This window comes from Rissa tridactyla, chromosome 2 (genome assembly GCF_028500815.1).
Source record: "Rissa tridactyla isolate bRisTri1 chromosome 2, bRisTri1.patW.cur.20221130, whole genome shotgun sequence".
Classification (NCBI taxonomy): domain Eukaryota; kingdom Metazoa; phylum Chordata; class Aves; order Charadriiformes; family Laridae; genus Rissa; species Rissa tridactyla.
In genome coordinates this window covers 54,646,690-54,666,967 of record NC_071467.1, presented here as the reverse complement: position 1 = coordinate 54,666,967, position 20,278 = coordinate 54,646,690, and the positions used below count along the sequence as shown (strand labels likewise).

Here is a 20,278-nt window from a genome sequence, read left to right as displayed (position 1 = left end):
GCCACTGGAATAGATCTTTGGGCCATGGCCCCTTCCCTCTGTCGTGGGTCCAGGTGTCACCCACAGGCTCTGCTCCCACCTTGGGGCCAGTCCACTCCCCGGTGGGACCATGCCCCATCCTCGCTGCCAGCCAGATCTTCCTCCCGCCAGCTCCTATGGCCCAAGAGAGTGGAAAAGGTCCTAAAATCAAGGAGCCCAGAAGTCTCACCAAGAGCTGAAGTCCTCATGGTAAATGTCAAAAGTCTTCTTGCACATTGAGCCTGTTTTCTTGGGTATATGGATGACCAGAGTGGATGCGGCTTTGTGTGGGATGAAATTTCCCTGTCATCTCTAAATAAATACTCCCAAACACCCAATTAGGACAACCATATAGTATTGCCAGGCAAACAGACTTATCCAGCATATAAGCTATCTGACCGAAGAGCGTACCAGATACAGCTTCAAACCCCGTACTCTTTAGGAGGTACCTAGGCAGAAGGTGCCCCTCCATTGAAGATCATGGGAAAGCCCAACCCTGTCAGCTTTATAAGGAAAAGTCATGTTTTTCACAGTGTTCATGAGAATTTTCTAATTACACAGCCAATATGGGACTTTTCAAGAGAGAGATTTATTTATAGTTACATTTGTGATTTGACATCAATGCATTTCAGAAAACAGGAGTGTCATTACTTTGGCTTTGGTTTCTTGACTACAGGAATACTGTAATTTCACAGAATCACAGAAACTTCAGAGGTAGAAGGGACCTCTAGAGATCATCTAGTCCAACTCCCCTGCTAAAGCAGGATTGCCTAGAGCACATCCCTCAGGGCTGCATCCAGGCGGGTCTTGAAAATCTCCAGAGAAGGGGACTCCACAACCTCCCTGGGCAGCCTGTTCCAGTGCTCTGTCACCCTCACCGTAAAGAAGTTTTTCCGTGTATTTGAATGGAACGTCCTATGTTCCAACTTGTGCCCGTTGCCCCTCGTCCTGTCACTGGGAACCAATGAAAAGAGTCTGGCACCATCCTCCTTCAACCCACCCTTTAGATACTTGTATGCCATAATAAGGTCTCCCCTCAGCCTTCTCTTCTCCATGTAATTTATGTGGTAGAAGTCCGTATAAGAGGTTTATCCCACAACAAAGGCCTCGGTGAAAAGTCTCGTTACTGAAAAACCACTCTGTTGCTTGTAAGAACACTGTGGTTTGGGGTTTTGTTATTGCTTTTTATTTGTATTCGAGACATGCGCTAGTATAACCTGTCCCTTTTTTCAGAATTTATACTATTTTTAATATAAATTTTATATTTTTATATAAATAAATTTTATATATACCTGCTTTTATATTTATATTTGCGTACTATGCTCAACTCTTTTTTAGTCTTGATATTCTTTCTTTACAATATTTAAAGCTAACACTCAAAAAAAAAAAAAAATCACAAACTGTGGTGACGCAAACCAGTATCCGTCCCACGGGTCACCTAAACGTACTGAAATAACTAAACGAGAATTCCTCGGTGCTATGTACTGGTTTTCAGTCCTGCTCTCTGTGTTTGCCCTTGCAGTATTTGTCTGCAGGATAATTTATGTCTGCCAGCGACAGGAGCTATGTGCTGAGGCAGCACTCTGCGAGGATGCTGTGAGCTGCTTTGGGCAGCCGGACCTCGGCACATCACCCTGCTCCGGAGCCCGTTTGGACTCCGGCTTGCGGTGCTCCCAGTGCCTCTGTCTTTTGGGTTATTGGTTTTTAAAGCTTGCATAGGCTGTGTTTTCAGATGATTAATTCCAGTAAACATTGTTTTCAGACTGAGGGGTTTTTTTTAGTGTTTGTAATAAATTACTGCTCCCTTAGGGTCCTCGCTTCAGTGCAAATCTTACTAAATAAGAAAAGAGTTGTAAACTCTGATCTAATGCTGTAATTGTGAGAGGGAAAAGTAGTTTCTTCAGAATGATGTATGGGAAAAAGATACTATGTCCTGTTCTTGTGAATTGCTTGGCTGGGGTATTTTTAAGTCTGCTGGTAACCAAACGGCGTGGGCATCTCGCATCTCCATTTGTACTTAGAGCGTACTTTCAGTCAACCTGTGTTCTTTTGCAGGTGGTGCTTGGCAGTTTGCATTTAATGTGAAATTCTACCCTCCAGACCCTGCCCAGCTATCTGAAGATATTACCAGGTGCTTAAAACGTTAAATACCTTTCCAGAGGGGGCTTAAAAGCTGTTCATAGTAGCGCTAGCACTCTAATTATCCAAGAAAAGGAATGTTTTGTATTCCCATTGGCTTCCTTTCTCTATGAGCTTATGGAAAATATGCGATGCTTTGGCAGAAAAGATGCTGTGAACAGTGTTTGTCCTCTGAGCTAAGACTTTTTCTTTTCTATAATTTAACCCTAAGCCCAAGCTTTTCCGGTATACATATTCCTGAGAGTTGATTTTAATTTTCACAAAGATGCCTGCTGCCCAGTTTTGCTAGTGGAAACAAGTTATTATTGTCAGTAAAATCATAACTATGAAAGGAAAGAAGTGGGATGGGAATAAGCACGCGTGTAAATTTGGTATGTCATTGGACGAGATGAGCAGCTGATGCACCTGATACAGGGAATGTGGTGGTAACGAATGGCTGCTCCCTGCTATCCAAGTCAGTCAGCTCTGCAATCTGCACCTCTGCTCTCTGGTTTTCTACAGAGATTGCAAGCACAACCCCCCAAAAAAAAAAACCAAAACAAACCCAAAACACTTCACCTGATTTCCTCCTTGGAATGAGGCAGGAAAACCTTGAAGCCGTGACGAGTTTTATGCCATTGGCAAGCCGTTGCTGAGCCTGTTCTAACATTTTGCCACCTGTGGGTATTTTTAACCTTTGTTGCTTTGTGGACTACTTGTTGCTTTTAAGGTAACATGAAGCCTTTTGGCTTAGATCAGACTTCCCTGTGCTGGGCTTTGTGCAGAAAGACAGGGTGCCAAGAGTTCACGCTCCAACAGAGGTCTTCCAAAAGAAAGGATTGCTTTTTATCTCTTGTCGCCCTCAAATCGCCCCTGGGAACTCTGTGCCTTCACCACCAAGCCAATGCTCTTCACTTTTTTTCTGTTTTCTTCTATCTGGTGACCCCTTGCACTCCTTATCACTGTGGTTTTAATGGCTTTTACTGTTTAAATGTATTTTTGAGAAAGCTCAACAGTTTGCTAAAGAGACACCTTACAGTTTTTGAAGAGCTTGGAGTTCAGCTACCTTTAGTGAACAGTATTTGGGGGTTTTAATTACTTTTTTCTCCTAAAAGAAAAGAATTATCAGGTAGCTATATATCTTAGTGATTTATGATAGAAACCTGGGAGGTTTAATGGGTAATTCTCCATCTAGGTCCCTAGACAAAGTAATAACTGATTTTATTGAGAAATCTCCATGGTACTTTATAAAGATAAATTAGATGTTGCTACTCATAAGTTAGGCAAGGTGAGGGTTTTTTTTTCAAAATTATTATTATGCTTGTTAATGCCTGAAAAACCTTGGGCTTGGGAGTTGTCTGTAAATCAGTTGGGGAGTTAAGGCCTCTTGCGGGTCCTTTGGGGGGCACTCCCTTGGGGACAGCGGTGGAGGAGCGCTTTCTGAACCCCCTTGGTGCTCGGTTGCAGGTACTACCTCTGCTTGCAGCTGAGAGATGACATCGTGTCGGGTCGGCTGCCCTGCTCGTTTGTAACGCTGGCCCTGCTGGGCTCCTACACCGTGCAGTCGGAGCTCGGCGACTATGACCCCGACGAGTACGGCAGCGACTACGTCAGTGAGTTTCGCTTCGCGCCGAATCACACGAAAGAGCTGGAGGATAAAGTGATCGAGCTGCACAAGAGCCACAGGTAGGCGGAGGGCATCGGTGGGGGCTGTAGCCTGCCTTCAGGTACCATCCTGGTGCATCAGAAAACATTAAAACCTGCTGCAGTATACCTAATAGGAAAATTTTTCGGACAAGACTCTTCGCCGTGTCTTTGGTTAGAGAAGAGGTTTGCAGATCTGAAAGATAACACTGTCTGCACCAGAGCTTTGGCTCTGGTAGGTACCCAGCCATCTAAGGGGTACGGCTGAAGTTCTCACAGGCTGAAAGTGTTTTCCAAGCGCTGGATTTTATTTCGGTCTGTTTCCTTAACATTGATGCTAGAATTGGTTGCTTTTCCTCAGGGGAATGACACCTGCAGAGGCTGAGATGCATTTCCTGGAGAACGCCAAAAAACTGTCAATGTATGGAGTAGATCTCCACCATGCCAAGGTATGGATTATAGTTCTTTCACGGGTCACCTTTCTCCTCTGGCACAGTACTTGAATCTGCATGGATTCCCTGATTTATTCTTTCTTGTTGTTTTGAGACAGACATTTTGTGGGATAAATCATGTGTCAACATGAGGAAAGATGACTCATGGGATAAGCATAAATATATCTTGTAACTGTAACATAAACTAGCCTATAGATTCCCAGATGTTGCACATCAACCTTTCACGTTGATTAAATAGCCAAATCCTTTGGGAAAACATTGAATGGACAGAGTAATGAGGAAGGATATTAGAAGCTGTCCAGAGAGTGATCAATTGTCATTTCATTCGGCTACATTTTCCAATTTAATAAAGCCAACTGTGGTATCTTAACTAGATAAGCGGATCATTTCTAACACCGCAGAGAACTTTCAAGCAAGTATTGAGCCTTGCTGGAAGCCTAACCAGATTGATAGTAATGGGGAGACAGTGGCTTGTCTCTCTTCTGAAGTGTGGTCGTTGCAGTTGACTGGAAGGGCAGCAGTTCTGCTGGAAACACTCTCCCATGATGAAGTAGTTTCTTTAATCATCGTCAGGTTAAGTTATGAATAAAACATGGTCGTTCTTATTGTGGCTTGGGAGAGCCTTGCGTTGGTTGTCTGGTTTTAGGTTTTTTTTCCCCAAATAAATAATTACTTTTTTTTTCGTCACTCTTCAAAGTAAGGCTAATGGATTTTAACATCTTTGAGGTTAGCAAGCATCCTTGGCAAATGAGCACTGAACAAAGAATCCTGAGCTGTGGAGAGTGCTGCATTTTCTGTAAAGGTTAAGTTATTGTGAGCCTGTTTTTATGCTGCAGCAGCTCCTTTCAAGAACCGAGATAAATTTGCAGCTTGGATCTTGAAAAGGCCTGCAACCGTGTCCCTGGGGCATTTTGTAGGAGCTGTGCATGTGTGTTACTGAATTCAAGGCAATCTTTTGTGTTCTGTTAATTGCCTTCACTGAAAATGAAAAATCTGGGTATGGCTCAACGGGCAGTGCTCTACCAGGAGGCATGCCGCTGCTTTCCCTGCATCTTGCAGATAGGCACAAAATCTTGAGGCACATTTGGAGCAGAGATAGAAACGGATTGCCGAATGTCTCTCAGTAGCTTTTTTTCCAGCATCCTTTGTCCAAGACAAAGAAATCTGCAAAGCAGCAGCAAAGTGAGTTCCTGTTCTAAATACGTTACAGGCTTCGTTACTGAAAATTTAACATAGCGTAGCATTAAGGCCCAAGTATTTTTTTCAGAGTATTGGAGAAAGGCGGTGAAATTTCAGACAGGATATCCGGAGGTAACCATTTTATTTTTTTTCTGAAAAATGTTAGAATCCAGTTTTACTCTTCTGTTTTTCATGTGGAAAGACTCAGAGCAAGAGAAGTTGGTAGAAGAGCCGATCTCTCTGTAAAGTGATGTTCTTAATTAAACAAGCTGCAGTGCTCACCAAATTAGGTCTGCCTGTGGGTTAAGAAACCCAACAGTAATCTTGAAAACTGAGGTGCAGGTGGGAAAAGTAGAGTCTGCATGAGAAGTAATGCTTCATTTTAATTAGGTCTGCCAGGGAGATCTGATGGTATCAAGCTAGGGGACAAGTATCTCTGTGGATGCCTTTTTGAAGTCGCGTTGTGGCAGATGTCTCTATGCAGATGTCAATTCATTAAGGCTGTGCCAGTATCTTAGGTATTCAACAGATGCTGGACTCGCCAGCTGCTGTTAAAATTAATTCTCAATTATCCAACACAAGGCTACGATAAAAAAATGTGTTCAAATAGACAGATTTGTCCTCTGGGCTGTCACCACTCTGATAAAGCCCTCCATTCGTATGCAGAGCTGCAGGGATGCTAGCAGTCTTCTGTTCCATGCAACCACACCACGCCTGAAGAAAGCCAAATTCTTTCATTCGAGTTTAATTTTACACCAGTAGTGTCGCATTGAGAAGCAGTCTCTGACCCCCACAAGTAACAGAAGCCATGAATGCACTTAGATCTGCTGCACAGGTGGGGCTGAGAGAAGGCAGCATTTCTCAGCAAGTTTTTGAGAAGGTTTACCAGAAGAAGGAGCCCCTTGCACCTGCAGCTCTGTGCCGTATGTGAGTGCGCCTGCATTGCAGGCATTTGCCAGGCAGAGGGGTTACTGGCAATGAGACTTTCTTTTTCAGAATGTATTCACTGTACTTAGACGTGACGCTTTGCTTAGGAAACTGTGAAATTGAAGTCCACTGAAAAAAATCAGCTTGGTCTCTGCTGTAGTACCTGACAATGATCTCACTTGAGAGCTTTATTTAGAAAAAAGTCTACCTTTAAGTGGTGATACCATCATTGTTACAACATACGTCCGCTATTGCTGTGTTTTCTAACACTGAAGTGACTTTGTGGCACTAATTCTATGTTCTGTCTCGGATTTTAAACATGGGGTTTTTTTGTATTTCAAGCTGCGCTGTAGCCTTTTCATCATGACTGACCATGCATGCCTTTGTGTTCATCTTAAAATGTAATCAGATTTTCACTGTGTGTCTAAAAGATGGCTTGTCAGGAAAACCAGAGGAAAATGATGAATTCATTTCGTATTATCGTAGGGTGACATCTTCATAGCTTCTGTTGTCAGACTTCTGTAACTTTAAGTTATTTTAAAATAATTAACGAAGAACTCTGTGCTTTTTTCTTTTCTCCGGCAGTGTTATTACTTAGCTAAATGAAAAAACAGAATTATACAGCCTAGTGCTGATAGCAAACAGTGAAGATTGGATTTAGACTGTTTGAAGGCTTCTAAAGGAAAGAGAAGTGTATAATTCTTACTTAAAAATACGTATTTGTGGGTATATTCTGACAAGATTGCGGCCAAATCTTTTATAGTGCTAATGTGTCCGACCTACAGCTTCCCTGTCAAAAATGGGTTATAGCACAGGCACAGTCGCACACTTTTAAAGACTCTTCTTGGTACAGATGCCCAACTTTCTGCCCACTGGTCATTTTAAAGTGAAAATACTGAGCATAGGCACAACGGCGTTAAAGAAACTAGCAAACCAACTGAAGCCATGATGAGCAAACCACAGAAGAAATATCTATCTAAGGATTCACAAGGCTTAGTCATGGAGATGAGTGGTGCTGGGAGAAGTAAATTTGTATGCTGTCCTACTTACTTTCAACCTGGTATTTATGCTAATAACACCTTTTTTTATTATGCTAATAAAATTTTGCTATATGGTAAGCGTAATTCTTTTCATAACGTCTACAATGTTCCCCCTTCTTTTGGAATCTTTCTAAAATATAAGGAAACGTTCACAACGCTCAGTTTTTCTCACCCTGCCCAACCTTACTATTACTTGCATGAATGCAGTCAATGAGCAGGGTAGCTCTCAGAAATCAGGTCACTACAGCTGGTGCATTAAAAAGACGTAGCTCAGACAGAAACACAATATACAAGAATCTGTAGTACTGTGGGGCATAAGGAGAGAAATACTCAACAAAGTGCACTGCTTGCTTTTCCAGGATTCTGAAGGAGTGGAAATCATGCTAGGAGTTTGTGCAAGTGGTCTCTTAATATATCGAGACAGACTCAGAATAAATAGGTTTGCCTGGCCAAAGGTTCTGAAAATTTCCTACAAGAGGAACAACTTCTACATCAAAATCCGACCAGGGGAGGTAAGGGCATCCTGACGCTCTCTAGTGAATTAACATTTTCAAAAAAAACACATGTTCTCTTTGATTTGTCACATCTTACAAGCCTTTAACATTCACCTCCATTTCTATTTTTTTTAATTTGTGCTGATTTTCTTAGGAAAGATTAGGTAAATACTTTATTTAAAATACAGGTAAAATCATCTTTTGGTGTTTTTCTGTTTACACCCATGAACTAACATAAAGAATAAATATGGACATCTGCAGGTAAAAAGCTCATCCGTACTATGAATAGTTGGGGAATTTAAGTAACATATTGCTTATTCATGGAGTGCTCATCACCCACCATCATGTTTCATATTAAATTAATGTCTATTCATCTTCCCACCAAGAGATGTAGACAGGGCATATGAAATTTTGTAAGTGTATCAGCCTAGTAAATTGGGAGTCTGGATAGAAATCCGGAGACTGATAAAAATGGAGTCAAGCATCCACCATTCAGCAGTTTTGGTAGCTCCGGGCGTGAGCCCTCCCAGGCCGGCAGGAGCACACGTTCTGGCTCTGGAGAAGGTGATGTGAAATCTCGTACAGTGAGTGCCCTCTCGTGGCTCAGCCGGATGCACAGCAAATACCTACCTCATGGGCTGAGCGGGCACCAACGCAGAAGATGATAAATCTTAGCAAAACTCCAGGAGGAGTTCAGGAGCATCAGAGGCAAAGGAGCATCTCCATTTTAAGTGCTGTGGTACATGAAAACCCCATATCTATTTTAGAGGGTGGAGCTGTATAGCAGGGCAGAAATCACCTGGATGAGGACTGGTGTTTCTCCCTTAGTGCAATATGTCATTTGGGAGTCCCGAGCCAATGTCTCCAGTGCTGGCTTCATAAATGACATGGGAAATCTGCTGGGCCCCACCCCGCTACCAGCCCCCAGGGCTTGAGCCTTTTTTTAGAGTCCTAAACTAAAATCCACAAACCTACATCTCCTGCCTCTCAGCAGACACAGTTTTAGTGACCAACTTCCCAGTCTTGAGTTTGATTTTTAAAATAAATGAATAGCCACTGATGTTCCCAATGCCTGTACTCAAGCTCTCCATCACTGAAGTCCTGCTGGGCTCTGCTGGTCTTGGTATGTAGTCATCCTGTGACCAGGTCATAGTTTCTTATGCAAAATAATCAATGCAGTCTCTTTCCAAATCACATTCAATGATGATGTGAGTCACCATCCCATGTGTCGCTTATATCATCTTTATTGTTTTGCTGTTTCCTGCCTTATTTCTCTCTGTCAGCTCTCCATAGGGACCTAGGCTTCCTTACAAGTGCCCTTCTGCGTACCTTTCCCTTGTCACAGCAACGCTATTCCACCTACTCAGCTATCTGCATGTGGCCTTCAACACGTTACAGCGGTTGTAGGTGGCACAGCTTTTGCATCTGGAATATGAATCTGCAGCACAACCTAGAAAGGTCTCTTAGTATCCCCAGATGACTTTTTCAATTACCTGTCTTTTCCCCCTCCTCCCCAGGAGATAAATTAGCTAAAAACACCATCATTTACAAATTCTAGTTCTTTCACTGTAAATCTCCTTAATCTAAGGCTGTGTGAGACCAGATCAGTCCTGGGGGACTATTGCTCCCCTCCAGGCTGCTACCAGGCTTCCCGCTGCTTAAACTGGTGAAGTTAAACCGACAGGGTTAAAACACTTAAATGATGTTTTTCTCAGAAGTCTCCCAAGTCTTAACTGATCTCTTTGTTACTATACGCCATAAAACATCCCTGTCACCATCAAAAAACCTCTTGCTCGTTGTCTGGGTTTCCCCCGAAAAACAGTCCTCAGAGGTTGCCTTTGATTATCACTCACAGCTTCCTTCCCAGACAGCAGTCTGTAGAATATGTATATATGTGGTTATACACGTGAGCACATATGTTCACCCTTGCAATGAGATGATACAGATGGAGGAAATTAAGATGAACCTGTGTACACTGTAAAAATAGACGCACAGCATCAAATACGTACTTTTTCTTTTTTCCTACCCAGTTTGAGCAGTTTGAAAGTACTATTGGGTTTAAGTTGCCAAATCATCGTGCTGCAAAGCGCTTATGGAAAGTGTGTGTTGAGCACCATACATTTTTCAGGTATGTGGTTTTCTTTTCCTAAAGTTGTGATATAAAACGCAACAGAAAAGACCAATTCTGTCAGCAGAGACGAAGCCCCTCAGATCAAATTGTCTTTTTGATTACAAGGTATCTCTGAGCAGACAAGGGAAGGTTATTGCTTCTTCAAAATTTGAAATGTTTCACCCAAATTATTCATACTCTTTCGGATAGATGCTGAATATTTAAAATCACTATATGGTCTCAATTAATCATTTTGCTTTATCTGTGCCACGATATTATTGGCCACTATAATTAGAGAGACGGAAGACTCTGCTGCACTTCTGCACATAAGCTTGTATAGGGAGAACGGCTTATATGCAAAGTTACTGGAGGATGTGGGTAAGAGTTTAAAAAAAAAGGAGATTTTTATTTATTTACATATGAAAATACAGACAGTAGTCGGTGAATACCAATCCATAGCTGTAATTTTTGTGTTACTGAGGAATTTTGTAGGTATGTTTTTGACATCTAAGAAGACCCGAGAAAAGCTTGGGATGGTGGAATAAATGCTGTAATTAATTTGTGCTGAGATAGTCAGCACGGAGAGACTTATTAATGGGAACCCAAAAGGATGAGATTTTCAATGGCGTGAAAGGGCATCCAACGCTTAAAAACTCCTGTCAAAATGTTTGTGGGGACTGAAGAATTTTTCTCCTTTCTTAAAACTATTGGTTCAGGCTGTCTGTATGTTCATATGAAATGCAGTCTCAGTAGCACAAGATCTAACAAGAAATTGAATTTGCATTTTTTGGGTGTTTTCTGATTTTTAATGGAAAACCAATGTCTAAAGCATAAACTCTATAGCAGGAGAATGGCTTCTTCAGCAAACTCCCATAGCCAAAATACAGAGGGTGGGAAGGCTCTAACCTGAAAAATGTCTGCGTCCCTGTGAATGAATCTGTCCCGCATCCACTGGAAATCTGTTCTGGCCCTGTCCTCAGCTATATAGCACTGTCATAAATTTCAAGTATAAGAAATATGTGTGTATTTCAGCCCAGATCAGTGTCCCTGATACAAGGAATGCCTTATTTTTAGTTTTAGTGGTTAGAAAATAATAAATCTGATTTTCAAGCACGAAGGAGCTGGGTGATTCTTGCCCATTAGGAAGAACTCAGCTTTTCAAATGGATTAGCTAAGCGGTTTTGTCATGCTCTGTGAGGGACATCCTTTGATTCCCTTTTAGCCACAGAGACACAAGTTATGATGGAGAGTGATACCCAACAGTCATCATCTTTCCTCTGCAGACATAGTGGACTGGTTTTTGGAGGAGGGGGAGTAACGGGTGCGCCGCTTGGTGTGTTTTAGGCTCCTGCTGCCAGAAGCGCCTCCAAAGAAGTTCCTCACACTGGGCTCCAAGTTTCGCTACAGCGGCCGGACGCAGGCCCAGACGAGAAGAGCCAGCGCCCTCATAGACCGTCCCGCACCTTACTTTGAGCGGTCTTCTAGTAAACGTTACACTATGTCTCGCAGTCTAGATGGGGGTAAGGTCCTCTTAATTGACTTTGTCAAAAGTTATCACAGTGGTCACTGCTTTAGGTGAGGTATAATCCTCTTGTCCTCTCATCTCCTTGAGCTTCAGCAGAGCGGAGGCTGTGAGTACTTGCGCGTTCACTGCAGGGCTAGGGGAGGATGCAGAGAAATACTGTGCTAAATGTACTGCTGCAGTCCTTACAAAGTGTTTGCCTGGAGGAGGTCCTTGGGAGCCCCCTCTTCATGGAGCCCCGCTCCTTGTCCTCACGCCTGTAAAGGACTTAACCCCTTTTGGGGAAGGACACGGCTCCTGGACCTGCCAACCTGCCCAAGCAACTCAGGCTTCAACGCTTTTTCAGGGTTTGCATGAGTAACTCTTTGGGTTTTGGTTTAACTTGGCTTTTTTTCCTATGTAATTTTTCCTTTTCCTTTGAGTGTATGTTACAATTCATAAATGAATTATTTCCCTTTATTGAGTAACAACACTTGCTTCCCATTACTTCGTGTCCCAGTTGGATGAGCGTTTACAGACTTTTTCCATACATTGCTTTGGAAGGTGTGAGATGGAGAGTGACATATGCAGGTTTATAGTACGTCCTTCCTCCTCCTCTCTTTCTTTGCAGTTCATGGAGGTCATGGTTCTGCTGCTCTCTTAGGTTAAACCAGCGTGTGGTTCAGTCTCAGCAACTTCATCAGCTGTTACTGTTGTCAGCTATTGAGTGAAAAGAGGTTGTAGTTTATTTTTGTAGAAAAAAAAGACTGAGGCTAAATTCGGAATTGCTACAATTTAAAAAAAAAAAAAAAAGAAAAGGTGAATTCTCCCACAGAATATCACAAACAAATTGCAACAAATATAGCTGATGATGGGGAGGGGCAGAAGCTTTGATTTAAAAGTACTAGTGACAAGCCTTCTTTTCTTCCCCTAAAGGTGCTGCTTGTCATTAATTATTTTGGAATCTTCTAATTCTGATGTGCTTCTTGCTCGTTACCAAGCAACTGGTGACCTGATTGCTGTGCATGTGTCTCAAAGCAGAAATTATCCTTCTGCGTTATTTTGTTTGTAACATCTAAACAAGATGTCTCCCTCTACTCCCTTCGCATTCTCCTGCCTCCTAAGCCCATTCCCAAGAGACGAGATATCTGAAACGCTTTTCCCCCAGCATTTCTTAGGCTCTGCAAGGTTTTTATGATGTTAATTTGCCTAAGTGCAAATGGGGGAAAGAGGTTTGTTTTTTTTTAATCAATGCTTATGATTTCTTCACTGATGTTGTTACTATAACACAAATGTGTCTGTCACATTCTGCATTGTGATTACACTGTGATCCCAGCCCTGTCATTTGTTACAGATGCAAGTAACTTTCTAAATTTAAATAGTCCTATTGACTTAGAAATTAGTTATGCAATTGTCAAGAGCAGGGTCTGGGAATACATTAATCTTTTGATCACATTCCATCTGTAAACTTACTATTTATTTCAAAATCACTTATGTATATTTAAGTTTGCTGAATTATCGAACGTTCACATCCTGAAATATTCTGGTTCGATCCACTGAATCGAATGCCATCACTTCCCAGAATTTTTTAGGATAATGAGCTCACTTAACTGGCAGACTTTAAAACTCAATAATACAAAGATCCCATTTCTTGATTCTCAGATATTTTGCTTGTGTTACATCAATATTGTAATTTCCTGCAATGCAGCGTGCTACTTACCGTGTATTTGATCTGCATTGTTATATTCTGACAGATTTTAAAAAAAAAATCTCTTCCACCCCCATGGCTGATGTCATAGCTGGTTTTCCTTATGTTTCCTGCCTGATAACTGTGGCAATGCATCAATTTTTTTTCTGATGTTTTACTACAGTAGCTCTTTTAATGGCTTGCTAACATTTAACAACTGTGTAATGCGCACATTAGCTACAGCAATGTGTGTATACACACCCATGATATGTGTTTACGCATATAAGAGCTACAAGCTTTATTTCAAGTAAACAGTTTATTTAAATGTATGCACACGCTTCTGGTTTCCTGAAACATGACACACAGTTGTGTTTTCAGCAATATCTCAAATGTTTTACTAACCCAGCTTTTTAAATTTACGCAGCTTCTCAGCAAAAGCTATTTCAGACTTTCCCTCTTTAAATATTTGCTTTTAGCATCAGTGAATGAAAACCATGAAATGTACATGAAGGATTCTGTGTCTGCTGCAGAGGTTGGTACTGGCCAGTACGCCACAACAAAGGGCATCTCTCAGACCAACTTGATAACCACTGTGACTCCGGAGAAAAAGGCAGAAGAAGAGAAAGATGACGAAGAGGGCAAAAAGAAAAGAGCAGAAGAAGTCACTCCAGTCTCGGCAATACGCCATGACACCAAGGTAGAGTTTTGGGGGGGTATTGTATTAAACTGACCTGCCTGGAGAGCGCTCGGAGAGACGCAGTATTGTTAAGGAGAGAGAAGATACCTAATTCAGTGAAAGGAAACTGGAATGTACACGGTTGTATGTACGTGTATATACGTGTCTTGAATCAGTATTTTTATAGTCCTGTCACATTTTGCATGATGTCGTAAAAGTCAATTCCTGCCTCAGACTGTTTTTTGAAAAGTAAATCCATTTAACAGTCAGCGCAGTGGTTTTTATATAGCATACAAGATCTCTTTAGGAGGTACCCAAAAGTAGCCCAGCAGTGCATGTTTTGTTCCTTTGGTCTTCAGTCGTATTTTGGCTTCAGTATAGGCATCATTTTTGTTATTTTTTGACAGGCAACGAAATAGTTCTGTGTTCTTATATGTAGCTCTGTGCTTTAAACAATTGTATTTTTCTCATTTACTTCTCATAATGCTCTGGTTCCTCGCATGTATTTCAACAGGCATTTTTTCTCTATTGACTCTTGGGTATTAATATACTTTATAAGCTTTTTTTTTTCCTGGCTTAGAAAAGCATTTGCTTCCCTCATGTGAAGTTTTGCACTGAAGAAAAGTGTTTTTGTTGATGATTCTCTGCTCAGTTGTTAGATTTGATTCATCTGTCACCGTCTCCAATCCCACCACTACCGTATACATGTACACACATGGCTGTGCATTATATCTACTGACTTATTAAGAAGGGGCAAATCAGAGAGACAGAGAAGATACGGAATTTCAGAGACTGACAGTGAAGGGAAATAAGGTAGAATAAGAAAAGATTGAGTGTAACATGTCCTCTGTTTCTTTTACATTAAGGAGAAGAAAGCAGAATATGAAATACTGAATCTAGGATATCATTCAAAAAGGGTACTATGGAATGCACTCGCTAAACAAGTAGGATTTACCTTCTTCGTTTATGAGGAAAAACCTTGATGTATACCTTTACACCCACAAAACTGTCAGGCATGCAAATGTTAGAACCTGAACTTCTAGCCTTATCATATAAGGCCACAATGAGCTACATAGCTAAAGGATTAAGTCCTCAAAAAGAGTTGCAATTAAGGTACCAAAAACCAGAAAAAAAATTAATTACTGGAAATTGCAGATGAGAAAATATTTTGTTTTGAAACTGTGCACTGTAATTGTAGCATTAAAAGATAATCTTTGTAAAATTTCACTGAGGTGTTCTTGAAACGCCATTGGTTTCTGCATGGAGAAACATTGACGAAAATCAAATACGTAGTAAATATCCAATAGAAACTAATTCTGTTCCAAGTGTTTGTTAATTTAGGTAAATGGAGACATCATCTGCATTTTGAAGATCATCTGTTCCTTACATATGGCCAGAAATAGTCAAAGATACTTTTAGGAGAATATTTTGATGGTACTTAAACATGCACAAATGAATTATTTTTGCACCCCTTCCCCCAAGAGGGGCGTTCTGTTTAAAGCACCCACTAATACAGCTTCAGTTCTGTAAGCCTGTAGAGATCTCAGTCCTGCTTCCACTGGATCTGGTAACACTTTCATCGATCATTATAAAGACAATAGGGTCTCAAGAAACACAGGACAAATTTGAAATAAAATTCCTTTTTAAGGGTATATAAATTTTATTAGGTAGGTTTTCAGCTTTTTCACTAAGACATTTTCCTTTTTTTTGTCCATATATATTTAAGTACCAGAAGTTATTCTAAATATTAACACTGCAAAGATGTCAGTAAGTGAATAGTCTGTATTAGCAAAGAATAAATTTACTTTGGCTTTTTTGCCTTTACAATATAAAGAGAAGTTCTGTGTGTTCAGCTCACATAAAGTTCTGTCAGTCCGTCAGCATTAAATTTTGACCTGAGCTTACTACATTAAGCCCATAACGAAGACACTTGTAAGCGGTTTGAAGTTAGGCTTGGTTTTGGTTGCTTTATTTGGGAATGCAGATTGCCTGAACTGATAGACTGGGTTTTTAACTGTTCTGGTTAGAGAAGACAGAGAAGCAAAATATTAAGGGGAGGAGAAGGAGTAAATACTGGGCTTAAATCCCATTCCTACTGTTAATTTATCTGGTAAAGATTAGGCTTCGTAGCTAGCATTGCTGCAACCTGTTCCTAAATTCTGCTTGTTGGCTCAGATTTGGCGCCAGCTTGTGCAGGCAAATGCTGTTTTGGCTTTGAAGCCATTCTGCTCTGGGGAATTGGGGGTGGCAGTGGGAGTGAAATGCCTTTTATAGCTCCTCGGGGAGATTGCATGGTGGATGGAGGACTTAGGGTTTGGTCATGGAGCCAGCGTGCCACTTTAGCTAAGTGCACCTAGTTGACTTTGGCCAAAACATCTCCGATCCATCAGGATGTTGTACTGGGGTGTTTTGTTGGCAGTGGCTGTTGTTGTCCTTCCAAAGAGCAGTCGTGGCAGCCTGCAGGGAGCGTGTTAGGTGACAGTCAGCTAGTTGTGAGCACCCCTCCTGCTGAATCACCTCCCTGCTCCTACCAAGTTTTTGCCCTTGAGTGACCTTAAAGACACGTTGAATGCCCTACAAATGGTGTATCAAAGAAAATCCTGCTAGTTGGTAGCCAATATTCTTTGCATTGCGGTAAAATTTGCAGCAATAGTGTTGGGTACATTTTTGCCTCTTCGCTATGGGTAAAGAGTCACTTTTTGGCTATGGGGAGATGTGCCTGTGTGTGGCATGGACCTCTCGCTGGTCAGGCCCCCCTTCATGTCCCCAGCGAGAGAGCAGGGGGTCTGCCTAACCAAAACCCTCAGCTCTCTTCTTTCAATGTGCTGCCGAAGCAGTGGGGGGCAGCAGGGTGGGTGGCCAGGACCCCGCTGTGGCTCATGGTGGGCAGAGGTGAGGGCAGGGCTGTGTGGAGACCAGCCTAGGTGGCCATGGGAGCCGTGCTGAGGAGCTGGCTGTTGGGGTGGGTATTGAGCTAGTACAGTTTTTTCCATCGGAAATGGCTAGTGTAGAGATTTATGCCCCCACCCAAACCAAAAAGTGTTTTACTTAGGTTTAGGACCTAGAATTTTTTTTTTTTTTTGTGGTGTTGTAATGAAAGAATTTGGGCATATAGAGTTTTAATTATTACTGCTGAGACTGTCTAAGGCATAGATGGGAAGCATTTGGCCCCTGCTGGGTCTCCTCCTGACCGCAGGAGTGCTGTCACAAGCAGTGTTGGTATTAGAAATATGTTCCCTCATTTCTTTGTTGCTCTCCATGTACTTCATGTTTGAACGCTCCGTATGATCTGAAGCCAGTCTTAGAATAAGTGGAAACTGGTGGCACCTGAAACTCCGCATACGGCCGGGAAGGTTTTTGTGTAGATCCTGTGCTGCAGATGGCTAGACAAATGCTGAACCAAGAAGTTGCCTTTTGGAAGCTGTAACCCCGATTCCCTAATACCTGTGGTGTGCGGCATGGGAACACGCACCATTTAACCAAGTGGAAAGCTGTGGTGTTAAAATACTGTTTATAATTTTTTTATATATATATATATATAATTTATCATCACGGAAGAAAATTAACTAATTACAGTTTTCTTTTTGTCCTTTTGCTTTTGCGCCTTGTTTGCTGCTCTTCCTCTGTCACCAGCCATCTTTGCTTGGCACTGACTCCCGCCACCCCTCGCCATCCTCGCAGCCTGGCCCCCATGCATCTTCAGCAAAGCTTCGCAGGAGATGCAAGGAGAGCGCTCGAACAAAATCCTTAGGCTGTGAGGCGCCCAAAGAGAGCCCTCCAAAGCACGGCGAGCCGGAGCCGGACTCCGACAGAAAGGGGCGAGTTTGCTCCGCCGAGCAAGACGTGGCTTTCGGCTATAAGCAAAAAGCCGGCAAAGGCGGAACGCTGTTTTCCTTCTCCTTGCAACTTCCAGAGTCATTTCCTTCCCTCCTGGATGACGACGGCTACCTGTCGCTCCCTAACCTCTCCGAAACCAACCTCCTGCCTGCCAGCGTGCAGCACTACCTTCCCATCCGCTCCCCCTCCCTGGTGCCTTGCTTCCTCTTCATTTTTTTCTTTCTGCTCTCTGCCTCTTTCTCAGTGCCATACGCCCTCACTCTCTCCTTTCCTCTGGCTATGTGCCTCTGCTACCTGGAGCCCAAGGCGGCCTCCTTGAGTGCCTCACTTGCCAATGACCTGAGTGACAGTTCAGAGGAAGAGGTGTGTACCTCGGCATCGAACACACTCTTTTTTTCGTGTTCAGTGCTTCAGTCCTAACCAGTGTTAGATTGCTGCAATAGTGGTCCTACTTTCAGAGCCTCATTTCTGTCTGTGCTGATATGTTAGAAGGGGCGGGTTTGGTTTGGTTTGATTTTGATTTTTTTTTTTTTTTTTTTTGGTTTGGGGCTTGGGTGTTGGTTGGGGTTTTTTTCTCCTTTTTTTTATCATTTTTTCTCGTGTTGGGAGTGCAGCGTGGGGCCCAGGGTTAGGCACAACACTGTGTGGAAGTGGCTTGGTTTCAACTGTGTCGGCTGATGCAAAGTGACTCGCCCTAAACAAATTGCCACTCATCAGCCTTGAAGTATTGTATCTGAACCCACCGAGACCTTTTTCTTCCCCCTGTCAGTTTATACTAGGCTTAGAATAGTTATCTAAATAGTGGGAATTAAGTACAATTTCCTGCATAATTATATATACATGCATTTATATGTGTATGTATATACATTATATTTATATAAATAGCTAGCCAATAATTATAGGCACCCTCACAGACTTCAGGATGTTCAAAATAGAGGTGGACTCAGCTGTTTGCAAGAGGCTGTGAGCTGTAGCCCGAGCCTAGAAGAGGCTTTCTGGTCCAGCGAAACCTGGATCTGGATTTTCAGCCTTAATACCGTCTCTGCTGCAGATTAAATTGTTTTCCCGTGATTAAATCCAACGTATCAGCGAGAGGTCAGATTGGGACAGCTGTTCTGCAGCTGTTGGGGGGAACATGCCATGTGGGCCGTCTTGCCATTTGCAGTGTTATATTAGCACTGCCAAAAACGATGCCTCAAGCCACCAGGGTTCTCACAGGCAGATAAACCAACTGCAGGAGAAGAGGAGTCCACAGTGGTTCTGGGAACTGTGGAGAGGATAATATATATCCAGGAATCTGCTTGTTTAAGTAACAGGGTGACTGGCATCGCAGTTTCTACTGGTGCCTAGCTATTCTTTGTTAGCAGAATAAAATAATGAGTTTGGGTTTTCCTCGTTTTTCCTTTTTCCCTTTCATCTTCAAATGCAGAAATACAGTTTTGTGTTGTATGTAAAAAAAAACAACAAAAACAAACCCAGATCAGGTAATCGCAGACCAGTTGGCCATTTGTAAAAAGCCGTTTTGGCCACTTGTCAATGCCGTTGCAGTAGTTGTCTTGAATAAACCAGCTTGTGCATCTAAACATTTGTGCCGTTGTTGGTTTTATAAGACTTGGTGCAAGATTTCATTTCCTTTTTATGGAAAGCCAAAAGTCGCATTAATTTATCTTGTAAAAACATTGTCTTTAGATGCTTTTGGCTCTGTGAAGCCTAACAACTGAATAATAATGTGCAATTTCTGATAAAAGGCATCCAAAATGTTGCGGTCTCATTTCATGTCCTCATTTTGAGATAGCATTTACGTCTCAATTTGCATTAGCTCTGCACTTGGATTAATCTAATAGCAATAACAGCATTAATACAGTGCCAGCTCCAGAGGCAATAATGAGGCAGTGTTTATGTAATACATTGGTCTGTTCCTCTTTCAGAAATGAGCACTTCTTTTCGTTAGTAAAGTTAGGAAGTATTGAGCATAAAAACGTATAAAATAGGCTTTTTAGTGTCGCTCTGTTACGAGGGTGATTACTCTGGCGGTGCTTCCTGGCAGACAACACAGACTTGTGCCTAATCCAGGGGGTATTTCTTGTTCAAAATATTGCATGAAAGTGAGTATGTTTTTAGACTCGGGCATGTCTGCATTACATTGGCAAAACAAATCACAGCAATTACAATCGCAAGTTAGAGGAGGTGCAGCCGCAGCATCTCGGGAGGTTGCTGCCTTCCCTTCCTGCTCCGTCCCTCGCCCCGCCACGAGCCCCACCAGCAGCTGCCTGTCCCTGTCCTTCAGTGCCCCACAGCCCATCTCCGAGCTGAGCCCGACCTTTCTTGCCCTCCACTCCGCAGGAGACCTGCCTTCCTGAGCCTTAATTCGCCATTCCCTGCTCTGCCACAACCCCAGGTCTTTACTTCAAGTAACTCAGTAATGCTGACTTTGACTCCGTGGCTCTTGATTGGCTTATTAGCAGACACGTGTGTTGCAATGAAGTGAATTTTACGCCTTATTCGGGATTTCAGTGCTGTTGTGGTGAAAGAAATAGAAAACCTTATTTTCCCCCCAGTCACAAAAGATGGCACACACAGTGATGCAGAAGGCGG

At 42.3% G+C, this 20,278-nt stretch overlaps 1 protein-coding gene across 7 annotated transcripts in view; it reads left to right on the top strand.

Moving 5' to 3' along the window:
* The window catches only part of EPB41L3 (erythrocyte membrane protein band 4.1 like 3), a 101,120-nt gene that overhangs the window by 61,534 nt on the left and 19,308 nt on the right, over positions 1-20,278 (top strand). For 5 of the 7 annotated variants that reach the window (XM_054192572.1, XM_054192573.1, XM_054192574.1 and 2 more), the window contains exons 6-12: positions 2,074-2,149; positions 3,604-3,822; positions 4,142-4,229; positions 7,738-7,890; positions 9,903-10,000; positions 11,327-11,502; positions 13,647-13,867. In XM_054192572.1, coding sequence (XP_054048547.1) covers positions 2,074-2,149; positions 3,604-3,822; positions 4,142-4,229; positions 7,738-7,890; positions 9,903-10,000; positions 11,327-11,502; positions 13,647-13,867 — 1,031 coding nt within the window. Of the gene's footprint in view, positions 1-2,073; positions 2,150-3,603; positions 3,823-4,141; positions 4,230-7,737; positions 7,891-9,902; positions 10,001-11,326; positions 11,503-13,646; positions 13,868-17,479; positions 18,047-20,278 lie in introns of all 7 variants that reach the window. The other 2 variants (XM_054192578.1, XM_054192579.1) reach the window with 2 other exon arrangements.